Genomic DNA, 18,439 nt, shown 5'->3' on the forward strand with positions numbered 1-18,439 from the left:
GCACGTAGAGTAACGTGGGTAGCCAATAAAATTACGCCACGACACCCCGCGCGATAGAGAAAAAACGGCGCAGTAACACGGAGAATATTCCTCCCGTGTTATTCACGTGTTATTGTGTGTTATTCATGTGTTATTGTGTCATGGGAATATTCCTGGTGTTATAATAACACAATAACACATCAATAACACATCAATAACACATGAATAACACACAATAACACATGAATAATATGGGGGAGAATATTCTCCAGTGTTACTGCGCCTCTTTTTTCTCTATCGAGAATATTCCCCATATTATTCAGGTGTTATTGTGTATTATTCATGTGTTATTGTGTCCTGAGAATATTCTTGGTGTTATAATAACACAATAACACATTAATAACACATGAATAATACACAATAACACATGAATGTCATGTAATAACACATGAATAGTACAAAAATGAATATTCCCCATATTATTGTGCCGTTTTTTTTTCAATCGTGCGGGATGTCGTGACATGATTTCATTAGCGAGGCATGTTAATTCTAAGTGACGTGATTTCATTAGCGAGGCATGTTAATTCTAAGCACTGATGTAATATTTTGCCTGCGCCTTTTTGTAACCAAAATAAGCCTCGGTAAAGCGCCAAGCCGGCGCCAACAGGGTAGGTAGTGATGCAAGAAGAGCAAACGGCCGCAGCAAGTGGCGACCAAACACTTTCAAAGACTCCGGCTCTGGACGATCCATCTCTGCCGCTGCGACCGCCTAAGACTGTTATTTTAGCCGATCTCAATGTCGACCCTCCCGAGAGCGACGGCGAGGATTGCCCCTTCGTCCCCGTTTCCGTATCCCCTGCCAGGTCACATTACATTCCTAGTCAAAGTTCCTACTTCATTTTGTGCGGCTCTTAGTTTCACAGGTGCCGTCTTTATTGCTGATTTGATAATTTTAAGCAATGGTTTGTGTATATTCAACTTAAGGAACTGGTTTAAATTATTCATAGAAATGGTGGGTGATGCAGAGGGGTTAGATCACTTAAGTGACCCAACTGGTGGATGAGAGGGTCTCCTAAGATGTTTAGGAGAGTGTAAGAGTGATATTTTGGCCAATTGATTCGTGGAGCTAAGAATATAGGGGTAGTGGTGATTTAGAAGGAGGATTTTGGATTTCTTTCAAGAACCTGTAATTCCCGTTTGCTTTCTTAATAAATTTATCTACAGAAGTTCAAATTTGATAAACCTAAGCTTGAATTGTAGGGATTTGAGCCTACTATGGATCTGAAAGCTTATTAAATTGGATAATACTTTATAGTGAAATTGGCTTTTGGAAGGGCTAGAGGTCAGTTCTGTCTAGTACGGACAAAGTTTATGGTTTTTGTTAGGAATTTTAATTGGTTGAGTGAAATCCTAAGTTTTCTCTTAAAAATGTTACGGAGATCCTAATTTTAAGATTTAGAATTTTGAGAATTTTTCTATGAACTTTAATAATTTTTTCAGAGAAATAAATGATTGAAAATAGAGAAACTAGAAAATACATAGAACTAGAGTTTACACTGTAAGATTTTAATTCTCTAGAAGTTTAACTATAATAGCCCCCAATAAATTAGAGATATTGTAGATAAATATAATGCAAAATGATATGAAAAATTTGGATGTACTTAGCCTTGAATTGTTTACTTAATTAAAAGGGATTCTGAATTTATTCCAAAATTTCAGCCATTTGACTAACTCTTCAATTAAGCTTTAGATGCGAACTAAGAAAAACATTGGATTTTTATTAAAAACATGATAGAAACATGAATTAAAAAAAACAACGGAAAATTTAGAATGTCCTTGCAAGGATGTAAAGATCCTTACTCCTGAAGGCAATTATTTTAAGGGTTTACCCAGACCCCTTATTAAAGTTAGCCACTAAGCCTCCTTCAATGACATTGACATAACTATAATTTGTAACATTTTGAGATGCATTATTTGTATTGCAGCAAGGTATGAAATGTGACATCTTATGGAATTTATGAACAACCACAAAGATTCTTTCATGGCCTCGAGGTGTCGAGGGTAAAGCAAAGTTTATAGATGTGTCGTCCCAAGGCCTAGAAGAAATAGACAAAGGTGTTTAAAGACTTTCTTTTTTTGCTTTGTAGTTTTAACTTGAAGACAAGTATAACATTGGGTTATAATTCTCTCAATATGGTACCTATAAATGACTAGTAAAATCTTTATTCTACTAAAATATGGATTTTTAATTTCCTAAAATGTACAACAATTCTCCCAGAATAATGTTTGATGATAAAAATTTTTTTCTTATGGAGGTTCTAGGATATATAGTCTCTTATATTTGTAAAGATAACCATCTATAAAGAGAAAAGAGCCATAAAATGCTAATATTTTTGACTCGTGCTCTAAATAGATAACATGAAATTTAGAGCAAATCTTATAGTTTTCTTTCAAGTATTTAAATCTTGAAAATTAGAACTCTACAGATGAGACTATGAGAGATACACTGGATTAAACATCTACTGGCTTATTATCCATCCTAAATTTATGTTTTAGAACAGATATAATTTTGGAGGTATTTCACCTGTATGGAATGTCTTTAACTTAAATTTTTTTAGTGTTATTAAATTTTCGACCATAGTGATTTGTGTTAAGTACAAACTACTTATGCAAAATTTAGTGCCTCAATTGTTTAAGTATTTGAAAGATTGTGTACAATACTGTATCATATGTGAAATATTTTTGTTTAGCATCATTCAAATTTTCAATAAAAAGGGAAACTAGATAATTCTCTTGGCTTAAGACTCTCTCAAATTTTATACTGAAACATCATAGGTTACTTCAAATATTTTGTTAAAATTGGAGTTTTAAAATGGGTGATGAGATTATTAGAATTTTGATTTTCTCATGAGTCTCTTATCCTTAGAGTCCAAACAAATTTATCTTTTTTTAGGATTTTGTGGTATCGGAATTTTTTGATTAATCTTTGCTATAAAATGGTAATCCATTAACAATTCTAATATTTATAAGAGATTTTGGAATGCCATTTGATAATATATTATATTTTTTATGTATTTGCTTTCAGACCATCCACTGATACAACAAAATCTAAAAATATAACTTCAAGTAGGTGAAAGAAGCAATTTTTCTTAACTTCAAAAATCATAAAAATTTCTTCCCAAAAACACATTTCATTACTTAAAAAAATCTAATAATATAAGGCGGGTGAAGTTAGAGTTCCTCTTTGAATTCGTCAACACAATTGCCAATATTACTTCCTTGACCATCCCCCCCTTAGTGATTTTGACCTCCAACAAAACATGAAACATGACACCTCAGCAAGAATATTGATTTATGATCAACAACTATATGAACTAAAGTCACAAATTTGCAAATAACTACTTAAACATACACATTAAAATATGAAATAAACATGAATACTAATGACATAATTGAAAAATATATTCAAAGTTAATCTTCATACTTTCTAGTAATTGAACCTCTTGAAGGTGAATTAGTTCTCCTTGACTGGGCTCTGTTAGTAAGTCCAACATTGGTGTTTGAAGGTCCTACCTTTGGTCCACCTCCTATGCTAATGGGCTGCACCTTGTATCCACCATTATATGCTTTATCTATGGAAGTAGAAATTCTACTAGGCCTGTAAGAAGAGCTTAAGAGGAAGTATACCTAATGTATGATTTCTTATTCATATGTTATCCGTGTTTAATTTCCTTGCTTATATATTATTTTGTATCTAATTATTGTTATACCAATGCTTGGTAAACTTAGCCTTTTAGCTTTGTGAGTACCTAATTTTCCCCAATGGGGAAAAGGTGAAAAGGATAAAGGATACATGTTGCCGACCTCACTTAGTGGGATAAAGGCTTGTTGTTGCTGTTGGATAAAAGGTGAAAAGGAGTTTTGTAATAATGCTGTGCAGATTTTTTAAAAGAATGAAATTTATCCTTAAAAAAAGTAATTTGCTCACCTCATTGCCGTTTTTTGTCATTTTGGTGTTAGGCCAACCATAGCAACCATGGCACACAACAACAATGCCTGAAATTGTAGCGATGGTCTTAGCTGGTTGGCAATATGTGAGGTTGCTGCCCCTCTCAAACCTTGGGTGGATTCTCTTAACTTTGGAGTTCCATTAGTTCATGATGGAGACGAGGCAGTGGCTTCGAGTTATCAGGAACACTAGCAACATCCCATTTGGCAACCACACCGGTGATTTTGATAACATCACTAACTCTTGGAAGTGCTATCGTGTTTTAGGATATGAGTCACCCAAACAACCTGAATCAACCGACCATCTTGAAAATGCTGCGTTTGTTGTAGAATAAACTCTTTGGTGGTTGGTGGCCTTTCCTAATTCTAATTCAATGACCAAAATATAACTATTGAAGACCACTTCTAGATGAAAAAATTTGCACTGTTAAAGTTGCGATGACTTAAACGTGAATATTGATGTCCATCATTTTGAGGCTATTTTACATGCAGAGTACTATGAATTCTCAAAATTTCCATGAGAATTTCATCATTCATTAGTGATCCTAGTGAAAAATTCAAATCGAAATTATCTATCTTCATAGATATGGCAATTACCCGTGCAATTAAGGTTGACGACAACTTGTGATTTGACATCCTCTCCTAATATTTTTTAAATTTTATGGATTTCTTTAAATTTTTTTTTTCAAGTTCAAGTTAGTATGACACTAGTTCCGAAGTTAAATTCTCATGCGTACATAACTAGGGCTATCAAGTGAGTGATTTTAAATCTAACAGAACACTAATACACACAAATATGCAAAAATAAGATAAACTTAAATATATGTAAAATAATAGAAATATGAAGCACAATTCTATTTGGATTTTCTAACACAGAAAATAGTACATAAAATACCGAAAAAATACAACACAACGATTTTCAAGTTTAAAGCTAACGGTTCCTTCGTAAAATCGAAATTCAATGTCGTTTCCCAACAATGGTGTAAAAAAATTATTATGAGCGAAATGCTATGAAACATTGATTATACATGCAAGTATACATGTGACCAAATAATATACGGATTTGATTCATGTATCGATCCTACGAATAACGAGTGAACTTTAAAATTCTCGAAAATTTCTAGTCTATTGGTTTTGAGTCTAGCCCTAAGGTTCAAAATTTGGTGATTTTAAAGTTTCTAATCCCAATTTTTGCAAAAAATAAAACATATAACTAGTTTTTGAGTTTGGACAAGTGATAGAAAATATTCATTAAATTGGTCATATACAAAGTATATTTATTAAAGTGCTCTAATGAAGTTGACAAAATCAGGAACAACCGTTTTTCTTTGCCTCTCCTAATTAATGGTCATAAGAATATTAGGTTTCATACTACATTAGGCTCCTAACCATTCAAAAACTCTAACTTTTGCAAATTTTGTCATACTATTACACCATTCTAACAACAATATTAATATTTTCCTAGAGTAGTATGGTTAAACCTAGTTATTCCACTAGCTTACTCTCATTGTCATAAGAAAATTAGGGTTTCATATTATAGCTAGTCTTCTAATCATGCAAAAACTCTAATGTTTGTAAATTTTTCTACACAATTGCACCATAATAACAACAATATTCCTATTCTCTTAGAGTTGTGTAGTTAACCTAATTGTTCCTCTAGCCGACCTGTATAGTGCTAGATCATAACCCATTTTAACATCCTATGTGATTAGATTAGGAGTAAATTTTGTGCAGAAGGCTAAACTATCAACTTAAGATCAAAGTATGCTAATCACATAATTAGAATGATACTAATTTGCATATAGTCCAACTTAAGGGAGAAAGAAATTTAAGTCTCACTCATTGCAAATGAACACAACAATTATTCCATTATAATTTCAATTTTAAAAGAAATAATCTCATCGATATTCTTCATTAAAGCTACACGAGGTTAGAAGAAAATCTCAGAGTTTCCACCCATTTTGAGTTTAGATAATGTTAAACACACACACTTGTTCTTTCTCAGAAGAGCTCACACACAGATTTTCTTTCTCAGGAATACTCACTCATACTCACACTCTTCTAGGATTCCTCCGACAAAGGTGTTGAATGCGACGAGCGTTCTTCTCAAACTCCTGGCTCCGATCTCTCTTCACCAAGTTTTGGAACACTCTACAGTGACCGGATCTCCAAATGGTTCGGTCGATGCATATTTAGCATTCGTGAAACTACATAATTTGAGATGTCAAACCGTAATCCCTTGTCTACGGGAGCATGGGAGCCCAGAACTTGCGCCTGTGGCTCTGGTTTTGGATACCTAGTCATCCAAGACAGCCATCTAGGTGCCCAAGGCTGGCGCTTGGGCGCCAACTCAATCATGTTTAGCCTGATTCAACACGATTAGAGTTTGTTTCATCTTCTTTGCTCCCCAAGCTGCCGAGTTATTTGTGCACTGCATATACAATGACAAATACAATGAAAAACATAAAAATTCATAAATAAAGATAATATATCGTACAAATAATATATATATTTGATACACCTTAGATGTTAACTTTGCGAGCTATTTTTGAAGGGATTTGTGAAAGAAGCCGAGGATGGATCTTCGTCGAAGATTGACATATCACCGACAAACTGTCGAAAAAATAGATGTTACAATTCAAACTTTTACCAATATGATTCGATACCTAGTTGGGGATCAACCACAATAGTGGGACGAGGTCCCTGAGTATGCTAAAATTGCTTCTTGTTTGATGGCAAATCGATTAACTGGATTGACCTCTTTTGTAATATGTATGCTAAATCCCCGGATCATGTTGTCGGTATCACTTTTACTCCCAAGCCCCACAATAAGGCAAGTACTGTTTTGACCAATAATTTCAAATTTATGCTATAGGTGGTGCAAACCTAGATGATAGCCAATGCAAAAAACTACGAATTGCAGGTTGAATTCTATTTACTCGTGAAAAAGTTAAATTTACGTGATCTCATGATGATCTACTTATGTAAATAGTACTCCCCTATTTTGGATCCTGCTATGTCCATAGCTATGTTACAACCTTGTTAACTCAAAAGAAACGAGAAGGGCAAGAGAGAAGATGATAGAGAAGGGAAAATTCACTAGAAAGCTTAAAAGAGTATAGTAGAAAGAAGCAAAATCTAAAACCGAAGACCTAAGAAAACCTGCAACTCTTGGATCTTTCCTAAATCTCTTATTTATTGATTAGGCTTGGGCTCTCAAGCGCTATAGAAAAGGTAATAATAAGTTGCATTTTTAGAAAAAAATATAGAAAATAACATAGGAGGCATGTAGCCTTTATATAAATTTGGACTCATACTTGGACTAGTAGTCAGCCATCAGATGTATAGATTTGTCGGTCGCCCTGGAAGTAAGGGCTGTCTTGTCTTGTTGGCCATCAAGGTTGGTCTGAGGTCTGACAAGTCTATGATTAGCTTTGAGTAGTTACTTTCTGAGCGTCGCTGATGTTTTTCCTTTTTGTTATCATGTGAGGCGGCATAGTCCTTGTAGGTGGATTCCTTGAACTCAGCTGGCAAGTTGCGCTGGAGCCCAATTGGCGAGTTTGCCGATGAAGATTGTTAGGTGAATTCTTTTTGAGCCCGTCTTGGAAAGCTCCTGTATTTTCTCTTTTAAGTGAGTATGCCTATTGATCCTTCATTTGGGCAAACACTTATTTGGGTGTGCAACCATAGGTACCTATTCTAAGCTAAAGAGACAGAAGCTTGGCTTAATTTCTATCGATGCATGGATCAACAACAACACTTTAATAGTCTCATTGCCACTCGAGCTTAATATTTCACTTTCCTAATGTAGCTGACATCTGTGTGTTATCATCCATCAAATGAGCTTTGACACAGCCTTCTAAACTTGAGTCGACTTTTTCTAAAATAAAGGGCAACTGTTGCATCATTTCTTATTCATTTGTCATCTTAGTTTAATTTCCTTGATTTTGTATTATTTAGTGCCTAATTACTATGATGTAATTGTTAATAAATTTAACTTTTGATTTTTTTAGTCCCAAATTTGCCTTGGTGGGTAAAGGTGAAAAGAAATGTTATAATGAAACTAACCAGTTTCTTAGAAGAGTATGATTTTTCCTTAGCAAAAAATAGCTGCTTCAATTCCTCTTTTGCTGAGGAAAAGCCATGGACTTTTAGATTCCATGCAAATGTGTCTTACGGGGACTCAACAGCACTTAAAAATTTCCCAACCATCCACTTGAAATATTCCTTTGGAGGATCATGGCGATAGAGGGAGTGAGAAGAAGAAAGGAGGACTAATCTGCTTTGTTTATTTCTCAAACTTTGGGAGGTGATGAATAGCCATGTAAATGTTGTGCCTTGCCTTATTTCAAAAAGAAAGATAACCATATTGCTGCAGGATGAAGATCCAGTGTTACCAGGAATTCCAGCATGTGATTTTTGGTCAAACTAATTGTTAGTTTCTCTAACAAGTTGCTGTTCATGAGAGCTGGGGCTGCTGTTTTTTTCTCCACCTTTCCTTAACGCATAGTGATCTTGTCACAAGTTACAAGCACTTATACTCAAAAGAAACTTAGTTTAAACTTAGTTTCTTGTATTTCTGTTAGCTCTTTAACTGGGCACCTTCACAACTACATTTCTTGTTTTGAGCAGTTGAATTTGGTTGAATTTTTTTCAATATTTAGGAATCATACCATGAAATGGTCTCAAGTTTGTGTCATCTACTTGATTATGTAATCTGTTTGGTTATTTAGTGTAGTTGCTTTTCATTTTGAAATGAGAAGGCTCAAAATTAATTTGTGTAATACTTTGAGTTCTAATAATTGCATGCTTCTATTGCTTAACTGCATCAAATGTTGGTATCTATGTATCTTTTCATCTATCCGGCCTTGCTAGTAAAAAGGATTATTTAGTTATGTTTTTTAGTTGTTTTTCTTTTTAGAAACCTGCTATCATGATTTTAATTTGTGCTGGAACTGAGCTATAAAGAACATTATAATGCTCATGCAACTCTTCTTTGTCTGAGACCATTCATCTGATTTTGTTTCTGTCTACAGTTATTTTCATACTTTCTCTGTTATGAATATTATTTTTATATGTAAATGTTAAAATTGTTGTTGTTGTTGTTTTTGTTGTTATATGTAAATGTTAAAATAAAATTTCAACTGTTTCTTTAACTACTCCATTAGGTTATGCAGGAGCAGCAATGATGACACTACTGAAGTAAAAAATACTGTAATCAACAAAGATCCTGATGTCATTGAAAGTGAAGGTAATGCATTTCTTGGTAGCGCAAATTGAATGTATTAAGTAAATTTAATTAGTTGGATCTCAGATCCGGATCAACAATGCCATGGCGTCTCTTTTTCCCGTGAAGAAAAAGTCAGCATCTTAAAAGCTGTGAGTTTTTTTTCATCTAATTCCTTTTATTTATTAGTCTGAGAACTTTAATGTCTTGATTAGATAATGTCTGTTAGTCATCTTACTTGCTATAATTGAGTTTCAACTGTGAAGGACGAAGAAGTGCTTGATTGACTCATGTAATTATCTCTTTAAGGGGTTGTTTGGTTGCAATTATTAATATCATAAATTAAAAGTTTTACATCTTTTAATCTTTTTTTCTTATATTTGTTGCAAGGAAAAAGTAAATGCGAAGTAATTCCTGGGGCTTTAAATTTTCTCACAAGATCTAGTTTTCCTCCAAAATAATCACCTGATTTGGGCAATTTTCTTTTACTTTGATGTCGGGCTATGTTGGCTCTCTTTTTGCTACTTGCCTCACCATGGCGTCTCTCACTATCTTTCATGTTCCTTTGCGCTGCCATATCCTAGCTGGTCAAGCACAAGCTTGAACTAATCTGCTCTCTTATTGTGCTGTCTGCTGCATTGTTTAGCAGCTTCGTATAGTTTTTTGATTTTCTTTGATATCACTTGTTGCGATCATTCGCTCACCCCCTTTTGCCTGCTGGCGTATGGACTTTTGCTGTGCCTTTACCTGTAAACTTTCTTGTTTGCTTATGCTTGATTTCCTGACATCCTTGTCTTAGCCAATAAAAAACTGTGGATAGGATTTTGAAATATATGATGATTTTATAATATGAGGATCAGATTTAAAAGGTAGGTTATAAAAAGATAATAAAGGCAACAATAGAACTTGTGCTTTATAAAAGCTTTTATGTACTAGAATATAATAGAGATGGCAAATATTGTTTTAGCATGTGAAATATAATCTTACCATAAGACTACTTCCTCTCGATATTTTCTATCTCATCATTCATACTGTGTTTGTTGCCCATCAACCGTAGACTCAGACCTTAAACTTCACATTTGAAAAATTAGTTTCCTTGCAACAATGAGTAATTATAATACATTGCTTTTATTTTACATTGTATTTTCAAAATATATGGGCTCAAAATACTTGCAGCAAAAGAAATGCTGAAGTTATTGCAGATATCTGAAAGAGTTGGCACTGAAATGATGGAAAAAAAACCCATTAATGCTTGATATAAAAAATGCATCATCAACTTAGCATTTTCTCTTTTGCTTTCATTCACTTATAGTTTTTGTTTTTTCATAACCATCTTAACTACTGCAAACACCAGTAAGAATTTGTGTATTGTGGGTTATGCCATTTCTTTCTCTAGGAATGTATAAATAAAGGGGAAGTGACTGAATAATCTTTTTAATAGGTTTTTGGGACTTCATTTTATGTTAGCGGATGCACATTCCTTATTACATGCCTGATTCCCAGCTACTGTGTTATGGCAGGAACTGTTGCATGGCTTTTAGAATTTAAATGTAACAAAAAAATTTGGGATAATTCTTATGTATTTACATATCTCACACTTTAATTTTAATATTACACACGTAACACTCAAATCCATATATCATGTAAGAAATAGCACTATTACTATTTTTTAAAATTGAAATACACCTTTTTCAGGCGTTGATTTAAAGCACCAAACTGCTATGCATGGAAATATGAAAGTTTAGCTGTGGGATATGCATATATATAAGAATTGTGTGCTAGGTATTTAAATTTCCCAAAAACTTATTATGCTGCTTATTGAAAGTGTAAGGATATGGTACTTTCAAGCTCTGAGAATCAGTTATGAACCTCATCAGTCCTTTTGAGGGGATTTAACATCCAATCCAACAATCTGAGAAACAAAGAACCATAATTTTGACTTCCAAAAGTCCTTATGGTAGAGGAAAGTTGATTGAAAGAAAACTACCTAGTCTAAACTAAAATATAACATAAAGAAAACAAGGAGTACAATGAGAAACCTTATGGTGTGTAAACTCTGTGATGCACACATCATTTGCTTAATATTTAATGTGTTTACTATATGTGATTGCATAAAGTACTGAGAAGTAAAAGGAGTTTAAATGTGAGGCATGGCGACTCATTTCCTAGCTTGTGATTTAACTGCTCCTCGAGCCATATTTTTTAAATGTTTTAATGCCTGTGAATTTGAGTGATGCATGTTCTTCTCAAAGATACGTGATAGCTGAAACTGACTTAACTACATTATATGGTTTAGATACTAAACTAATGATAAATAGTATGCTATCATCAAGCTGCCATCAAGTCCTTGTAAAGTGGTGGAGTTTGTGTTTTTTATTTTAAGTGGTCTGGACACTATTAGTAAGTTTCAATGCCATTCAATAATGAACATTGGCTTCTGTGCTTTTAGGGTTTGGTACATGTTGCAAGAAAAATGCCCAAAAATGCTCACGCACACTTCCTACTTGGTTTGATGTACCAAAGATTGGGCCAACCTCAGAAGGTAATTTCTTACCTATCTGCCAACTCTACTCCCAATTTCATCATATTATTTATTTAGTAATTATTTTTATTCAATAGGCTGTTGCTGCATTTGAAAAATCATCAGAGATATTGCAAAGGGATGAAGAAGAAATTCGCAGACCAGATTTGCTCTCTCTAGTGCTCAATCACCACGCACAGGTGCTTTTATATATCAGTTAAACTATTCTTCTCTTCTTGTTTAACTTAATCATATACACATCCCGAGACAGTTAATGAAATGTGTATATACTCTTAATGTTTTCTTTATTTATAGTGCATTATACAGGTAAACATAGGCGATAGCTCTGATAAAGAACTTGAGCCTAGTGAATTAGATGAGATTCTTACAAGGATAAAAGATTCATTGCACTTAGATGCCAAGCAGGCAGCAGTGTGGAACACACTTGGGCTTATACTTCTAAGAACTGGACGTCCTCAGGTTCTTAATTGTTGTATAGTTAATTTTTCTTGACTTTTTTCCTACTGCGCCATTAGCGATTGTTGATATATGATTTCCTTATTAATCAGTGTATGCTTATCACGGCTTCAATTTTTTCAGAGTGCAATTGCTGTTTTTTCTTGTATATTGGTTATCACCCCAGACTTTTTGGACTCACTCGCTAATCTTGGCATTGCATACCTTCAAAGGTAACACTTCTGGTTATCTATCTTTATGCATTGAACTATTGAGGCATGCTAATTTGGCTAAATATTTCTTCTAGGAGACGCATTTGTCAGGTTCTCTTTCCCTCTGGAGCAAATATAATTTGCAGAAGTTTTTTTATAAGTGTCGAAGTCCTCGAACGAGGAGAAAATACGATCCCTTGGGCTTGCAAGGAAATCAGAGAGGAAGGGGAGTAAGAGAACCGATATTTGATTTAGGATTGAAGTTAAATTCTTACAACCTAGGCAGGGAAGGGTGCCATGCACAACATCATAATTTTCATTCAGAGTAACTTGACCATTAATTATGCATGGATCTATAACTATGATGGACGATCCATGGATATAAGACAACACCTCCTTAATTCATTTAAAATTATGCTAGGCTTATCTTTAGATGGACATGATGTTATTGCCTTTGTTCAAAATAACTAAATGCATATATAACAATGCATTAGCATTAATTATTATATGAATAACATATAACTTTCATGTTTTTCTTGAGCTCTTTTGGAGGGCTGGGAACTTCTGAAATTTTGGATGCTACTAAAGGAAGATCTTGTTGGCCTTTTACTATAATTTTGAGGTTGACCAGAAATCTATCTTAGAGAAGAGTACACCGAAGGAATTCATCCCAAGCTTGGAAATACAATGAGATCACCTTTCAATGGGGGAGAACAAAGTGGAAAAATGCCATCTATAATACATTAGTAGAAGCATCTTATTTTTGATCTTCTTCAATTACTTTCACAAGCCATAAAAGAAATCTATGCTTCTAAAATTTAAAATAGATTGTTGTGGTTGTCAAGTTTTATTTTGAAATAAAAAATATGATAAAATGAGTTCAATAGACTGATTAATTAGGCTGATCAACCAAAATTAATAATATTTTTCACCTTTTGTTTTGTTTTATTTTATTCATAGCTTATGACTTAATTAGGTTGGTTTTTTGGGTCAGTCTAGGGTTTGGGTTAGTTCAATCAGTTTTGTTGATTGTGTTGGGTTGGGCTGGTGGTTGATCTATAGTTTAATTTGGGCTCAATAAAAAAGTTTTAGGAATTATAATGATTTGTTGACTTGGATGGTTGGATGGTGGAGTGTGTTGATTTTAACATTAAAGGATATTACTTTTACAATATTCGTAAATAAAATAAGTAATCATGGCAACAACTTAGCGTGCAAATAACTGAAAATTACAGGGACAAGGTTTATCGAATGATATTTATAGCAACTTGAAAAGTTTATGAATCTTTTTGTGACATATGATGCAGATGTTTGTTAAAATATCTTTGCATGCCTTATTTCCATAAATTTGATTTTTCTTGAAAAAGGATTTGCTGAAATTGAGGCTGATTGGCTGCAACTAGTTACAGATTTGGTCTAGTTGGGTGCAGTTTGAGCACAAGCTAAGTGTTGTTTTGGGGACAGTGCTTAGACTGGGTATAGTTCTCAACGGTGGCCAGGTGCAATTGGTATAGCTTGGTGCTATTATGAGTGTAGCTTGGGTGCGGCATAGGCTCAAGCTTAGCGGTGTTCTATGTTACACAAAATAATTTAGGGCATTTATGATAAGGTTGGGGCTATGGCCATGTGTGCTTGAAAGCATTTTTAGAAAACAAAAGGATCCTGTTGGTTAACAGCTATGAAACAAAAATTTGCATCAAAATTCATTCCAAACTTTCTGGATGCCTAGATATTGGTTGGTCATAATTACGGTGAGGATGTTCACTATGACATGTTGTCAGTGATGATTTTTGTGATGAAGTTGGGCCATACTACATTTATAAGGGATTTCAACAAATTATATGTACAAGCTTTAAAGTAGTCAAGAAGTAGGAGCCTTTACATAGGGAAAGAGAAGAGAGAAATGAGAAGAGATGTTAAGAGGAGAATTGATATTCTACTAGGGATTTTGGAGAACAAGCTGATGCACAACTTAGGAGATGACGGAAATCATGCAAAGAATAACAATTCACATGGTTCTTGTATCTCTATTTATATTAGTTGATCTTAGTATGTAGCTGTATAGTTCTTAAATTTTTACCAACATCCTAATCATATCAATTAATGAAACATGAAATTGTTGTCCATGACAATTCAAATAAAGATAACTAAAGATACTACATAGCAACTCAAAAAGATATGCTAGAACATGCCCATCAAAATATAATTTTTTTGTTCTAACATCCAAGAAAGAATGTAGTTGCAGGGATTTATATTTGACAGAAGCTATAATACCAAATGATGGGATTTTTATTAAGGGGATGGAGTTATATTGTGTAATATAGTCTCTTTGTGAGGTTGTTCTCTTTGTGAGGTTGTAGGATGGTGTTATAGAGGAGAATAAGAATTGAAATGCTATATCAGTTAGGGTTGGTGAAGAGGATGTGTGGCTTACCTTAGAAGATGTTTTTTGTGACTGATCTTGTATCACTCAAAGAAAAGCATCACACACTCTCCAAAAACTTTAAAAGAGCCTGGTTGAAAATCTCAGGTGTAAAAAATTTTAGTTTTCATACAATCATCTCCTTAATAACTTAAAACTACTGTTTATAATAATATTTATATACTGAAGAGGCAAAATTTTTCATTAGTCCTTTTTAAATCAAGTTCATACAAATAGAAAATGCCAATTTGGCTAGGAGAATGCAAAAACAATACTTAAATAACATGAAGTAACTCAAATTTACTACAATACTTATGCATGCTAGGGCTGTAGAATGTTTGTAGCCCTAGAACTTTCAGGTCATAATGGGATCATTGCAACAAGACATCTTATTGAACTATGTCAAAATTGATCCACAAACTCTTATAAGTCCTCTTTCTCGATGGTTAACTTTTCTTCCGACGTACCAGTGCTATTGCATCTTGCAACACTAATTTTGAGTTGTGCTAATATGTTATATGTATTTTTTATAGTGGAAATTTGCAGCTTTCAGCAAAATGCTTTCAAGATTTGATCCTGAAAGACCAAAATCATCCTGCTGCTTTGATTAACTATGCTGCCTTCCTTCTGTGTAAATATGGTTCTATCATTGCAGGTATGACACAAGTTTGGGATGCCCAACATTGTTGTTGCTTCTTTTGCTAGATTTCCTTTAAATGGGCATTAGGAATTCCATGCTGTTTTAGATATTATTTCATTTCTCCTTGTTAGTATTCATGCTTGGTCAATTTTTTCCAATTTTAATATGATATGGATTGTCTCAACTTTACTTTATTTTGAGTAATTGTTTTTTTCTTTTTTGTTACATGGCTTTCCATGTTTCCTTGACTTGTAAGAGAGCTAGAGATATTTGGTATCATTGAAAATTCAAGCTAATTCAAGGCTGTTTGAAATGTTGCCCTTATTCTCTCTTGAAGAGGGAAAGTTTACTTCATTTAGTCTTCCATAGCTTCCTGCTATCCAAGTCTCAATAGATCAAGTAACCTGTAATTTGATTAATTGTTCCAAGACTTGTAGATGCGAGGCTGTAAAAGATTAGCTGACATGCTAAAGAAGAACCTTAGTTTTTGCTCTTCCGTAATTAATGGATCTACCCTCCAATTAGTTGCAGCTTGTTGCCCAATTAATAGCGTTGTTTTTTGATAGATTTTAGTCAACCGAAACCTTTTGGAGTGAAAATTTGATTGTTTACTTGCTTGCTTTTCCTGGCCTTTTCGCTCTCAACATGCTCGAAAAATAATGGTATAAAGAATGGAGAATGGCTATCACTTCTGCTGTTCTCTTGTAGCTGTTGTCGATAATTAGAGAGAGGGAAAAAAGAGAGACGGGGAGGAGGAGAGAGGGGGTGATATATATAAATATATATATATATATATATATAATATATATATATATATTGTGTGTGTGTGTGTGTGTGTGTGTGCCCAAAGGCTAATATATTAAAAGGAAATAAGGATACATGTAGATTGTGTGGAAGGGACCAAGCATGACACCCTTCCCCCATGATAACCATCACATATAAATGGTTCCAAAAAAAGAGAAAATAAAAAAAATTACAAGAGACCTAAAGAAAAGAAACAAAAATGCCAAAAAACTTCGTATCCTAGAGAGCGACCCAATTTTCCTTTGCCTCTACCCTAGTTCTAGGAAAGGAGCCAGCTAATAAATTGGTAAGATGAGTGCCATTGCCAGTAGTGACCAAAGTATCATCCCCAAAATGTTTCCAAGCTCGAGTCAGCCTTCAGTCTTCTTCTTCCTCCTGGAATAGACCTGCCATTCTTCATCCGAAGATTGACTCGCCTGATCAGTGGATTGGTCTAAAGTGTGCCGGACATGTGTAGGATGTTGAACATTAGAAGTAACTGCTTGTTGTACCAGCTGATCTTTGATTGAATCAAAGAAGTACTCTCGTGTGTCTTGGCATGTAAGTGAGTCTTATTCAATAATAGTGAGTGGTATAAGCACTTTTGGATCTGTACCTGTAGTATGATGTTCTTCATCAGGAACTGCAATGTTGGGTAAAGGATCGGTTTGCACCTTCTCAGCAGGGATGGTAGGTGGCTGATCTTTAGCGATATCCAAAACCTGTTCTGTGGTAGTTTTCTCTCAAGATGGAACAAATATGTCCATAGTAGTGGGATTAGATCTATTTTTATTCAATTGATCTTTAGATTTCAAATTAGGATGATATGCTCAAACATCTTACAATGAGAACGGTAAGACGATCTATGCTCCATGACGATTTTTTGCCAATATCCATTATGAGTTGTGCCCAACCACAATTCAGTAACATCAGGTAAAGTAATATCTCTTTTCACAAGTATTCTGACCACAGAATGTCTGATTAGGTTGAAAGTCGGTAGATCTAGCTTTATAGGGTCCCCAAGTATGACCCCAATAGAATAAAGAACCTGATGATGAAAAAAAGGCAGCTTGAGACCTGGTAGACTGAACCATACCGGTACAGTAGGAGGTTCATGATTAGGGTCAAAATCAGAAGACCACTTGAGTAGCTTCATTGATTTACCATCAATGCTGAGATATTTTTTGGAGAAAATCCGAGTACAGTTTTCAGCCATGATTAATTGAATCAATACATGCCTCCCATCTATGAGCTCCACTTTCCACTTTTCGGCTAATTTGAGATCATCAAAACTTTTCGTGATAACTTTCATGGGTGGTTGACTTCACTGAAATTTTTCAATAAGAGTAAACTTGAATTTTTCAGTCAGGGTTGAAATTTAGTCAGGGTTGAAATTTCTAAGGGTTGAAATTTCTAACTCCGAAAAAAAGAGTGCTGCTTTCCCACTTTTTCTGCTTGTATTCTTAATAAATGGATAGTCACCTATACCATCACGATATTCTTTATAACTTGAGGGGAAGACAACCGTCGTCTCCACCTGAGGATTACTCACCACGTGGGCAAAAGAGGCTTTGCCAGGCTCAATCGAAGAAGAAGGAAGCTCCATCACAGCTTAGAAGCCCTGCAAAATCAGTCAGAGGGCAAGAATGACGAGCGAAGACGATCAGGAACAGAAGAGACCAAACACTCGGTACAGTCGAGCTAAGTCGAGAAGGAAGACGAAGGAGGAAACGAGCACACAACCCCGTCCCGTCTTCTGTGAGGAGGAAGAAGAAAAAGGAAGACGCGACCCAGAGGAAGACTCTACCCAGAGGCAATACTCTACCCCATCAGGCTGATTCTTCGGAGAAATGACAGGTTTACACTTCCAGGAGGAAGAAGAAGAATGAAGATCTACTAGAGCTCAGGAGTCTTATGGATGATACTTTGGTTACTACGGGTAATGGTCAGCATTTTACCAATCAGCTAGTTGGATCCCTACCGAGAACTAGAGCCAGAGGCAAGACTAGATTGGGATGACACACACTTTCTCAGCGCCTGAGTGGTTTTTTGAGTTTTTTCTTTTATTTCTATATGTACCCATCTTTTACTTTTTTTTGATGTGTGTTGTACCATGTGGGTTGGGAGTTTAGACTCACCCATACAAACATATCTGTATATTTATCTTTAATATATTAATCCTTGGACTTTT

The 18,439-nt window shown here is 34.6% G+C and overlaps 1 protein-coding gene across 3 annotated transcripts in view; it reads left to right on the forward strand.

Annotated features, from left to right (window-relative positions):
- Nucleotides 1–604: 604 nt before the first annotated feature.
- Nucleotides 605–18,439, forward strand: part of LOC110036849 (probable UDP-N-acetylglucosamine--peptide N-acetylglucosaminyltransferase SPINDLY) — a 94,944-nt gene continuing 77,109 nt past the window's right edge. Inside the window, exons 1-8 of one of the 3 annotated variants that reach the window (XM_020741390.1) lie at nt 605–842; nt 9,156–9,238; nt 9,302–9,366; nt 11,664–11,756; nt 11,834–11,935; nt 12,051–12,215; nt 12,336–12,424; nt 15,359–15,480. In XM_020741390.1, coding sequence (XP_020597049.1) covers nt 658–842; nt 9,156–9,238; nt 9,302–9,366; nt 11,664–11,756; nt 11,834–11,935; nt 12,051–12,215; nt 12,336–12,424; nt 15,359–15,480 — 904 coding nt within the window. In that variant the 5' untranslated portion in view covers nt 605–657. The remainder of the gene's footprint in view (nt 843–9,155; nt 9,239–9,301; nt 9,367–11,663; nt 11,757–11,833; nt 11,936–12,050; nt 12,216–12,335; nt 12,425–15,358; nt 15,481–18,439) is intronic. The other 2 variants (XM_020741392.1, XM_020741391.1) reach the window with 2 other exon arrangements.

This window comes from Phalaenopsis equestris, unplaced genomic scaffold, assembly GCF_001263595.1.
Source record: "Phalaenopsis equestris unplaced genomic scaffold, ASM126359v1 Scaffold211777, whole genome shotgun sequence".
Classification (NCBI taxonomy): Eukaryota; Viridiplantae; Streptophyta; class Magnoliopsida; order Asparagales; family Orchidaceae; genus Phalaenopsis; species Phalaenopsis equestris.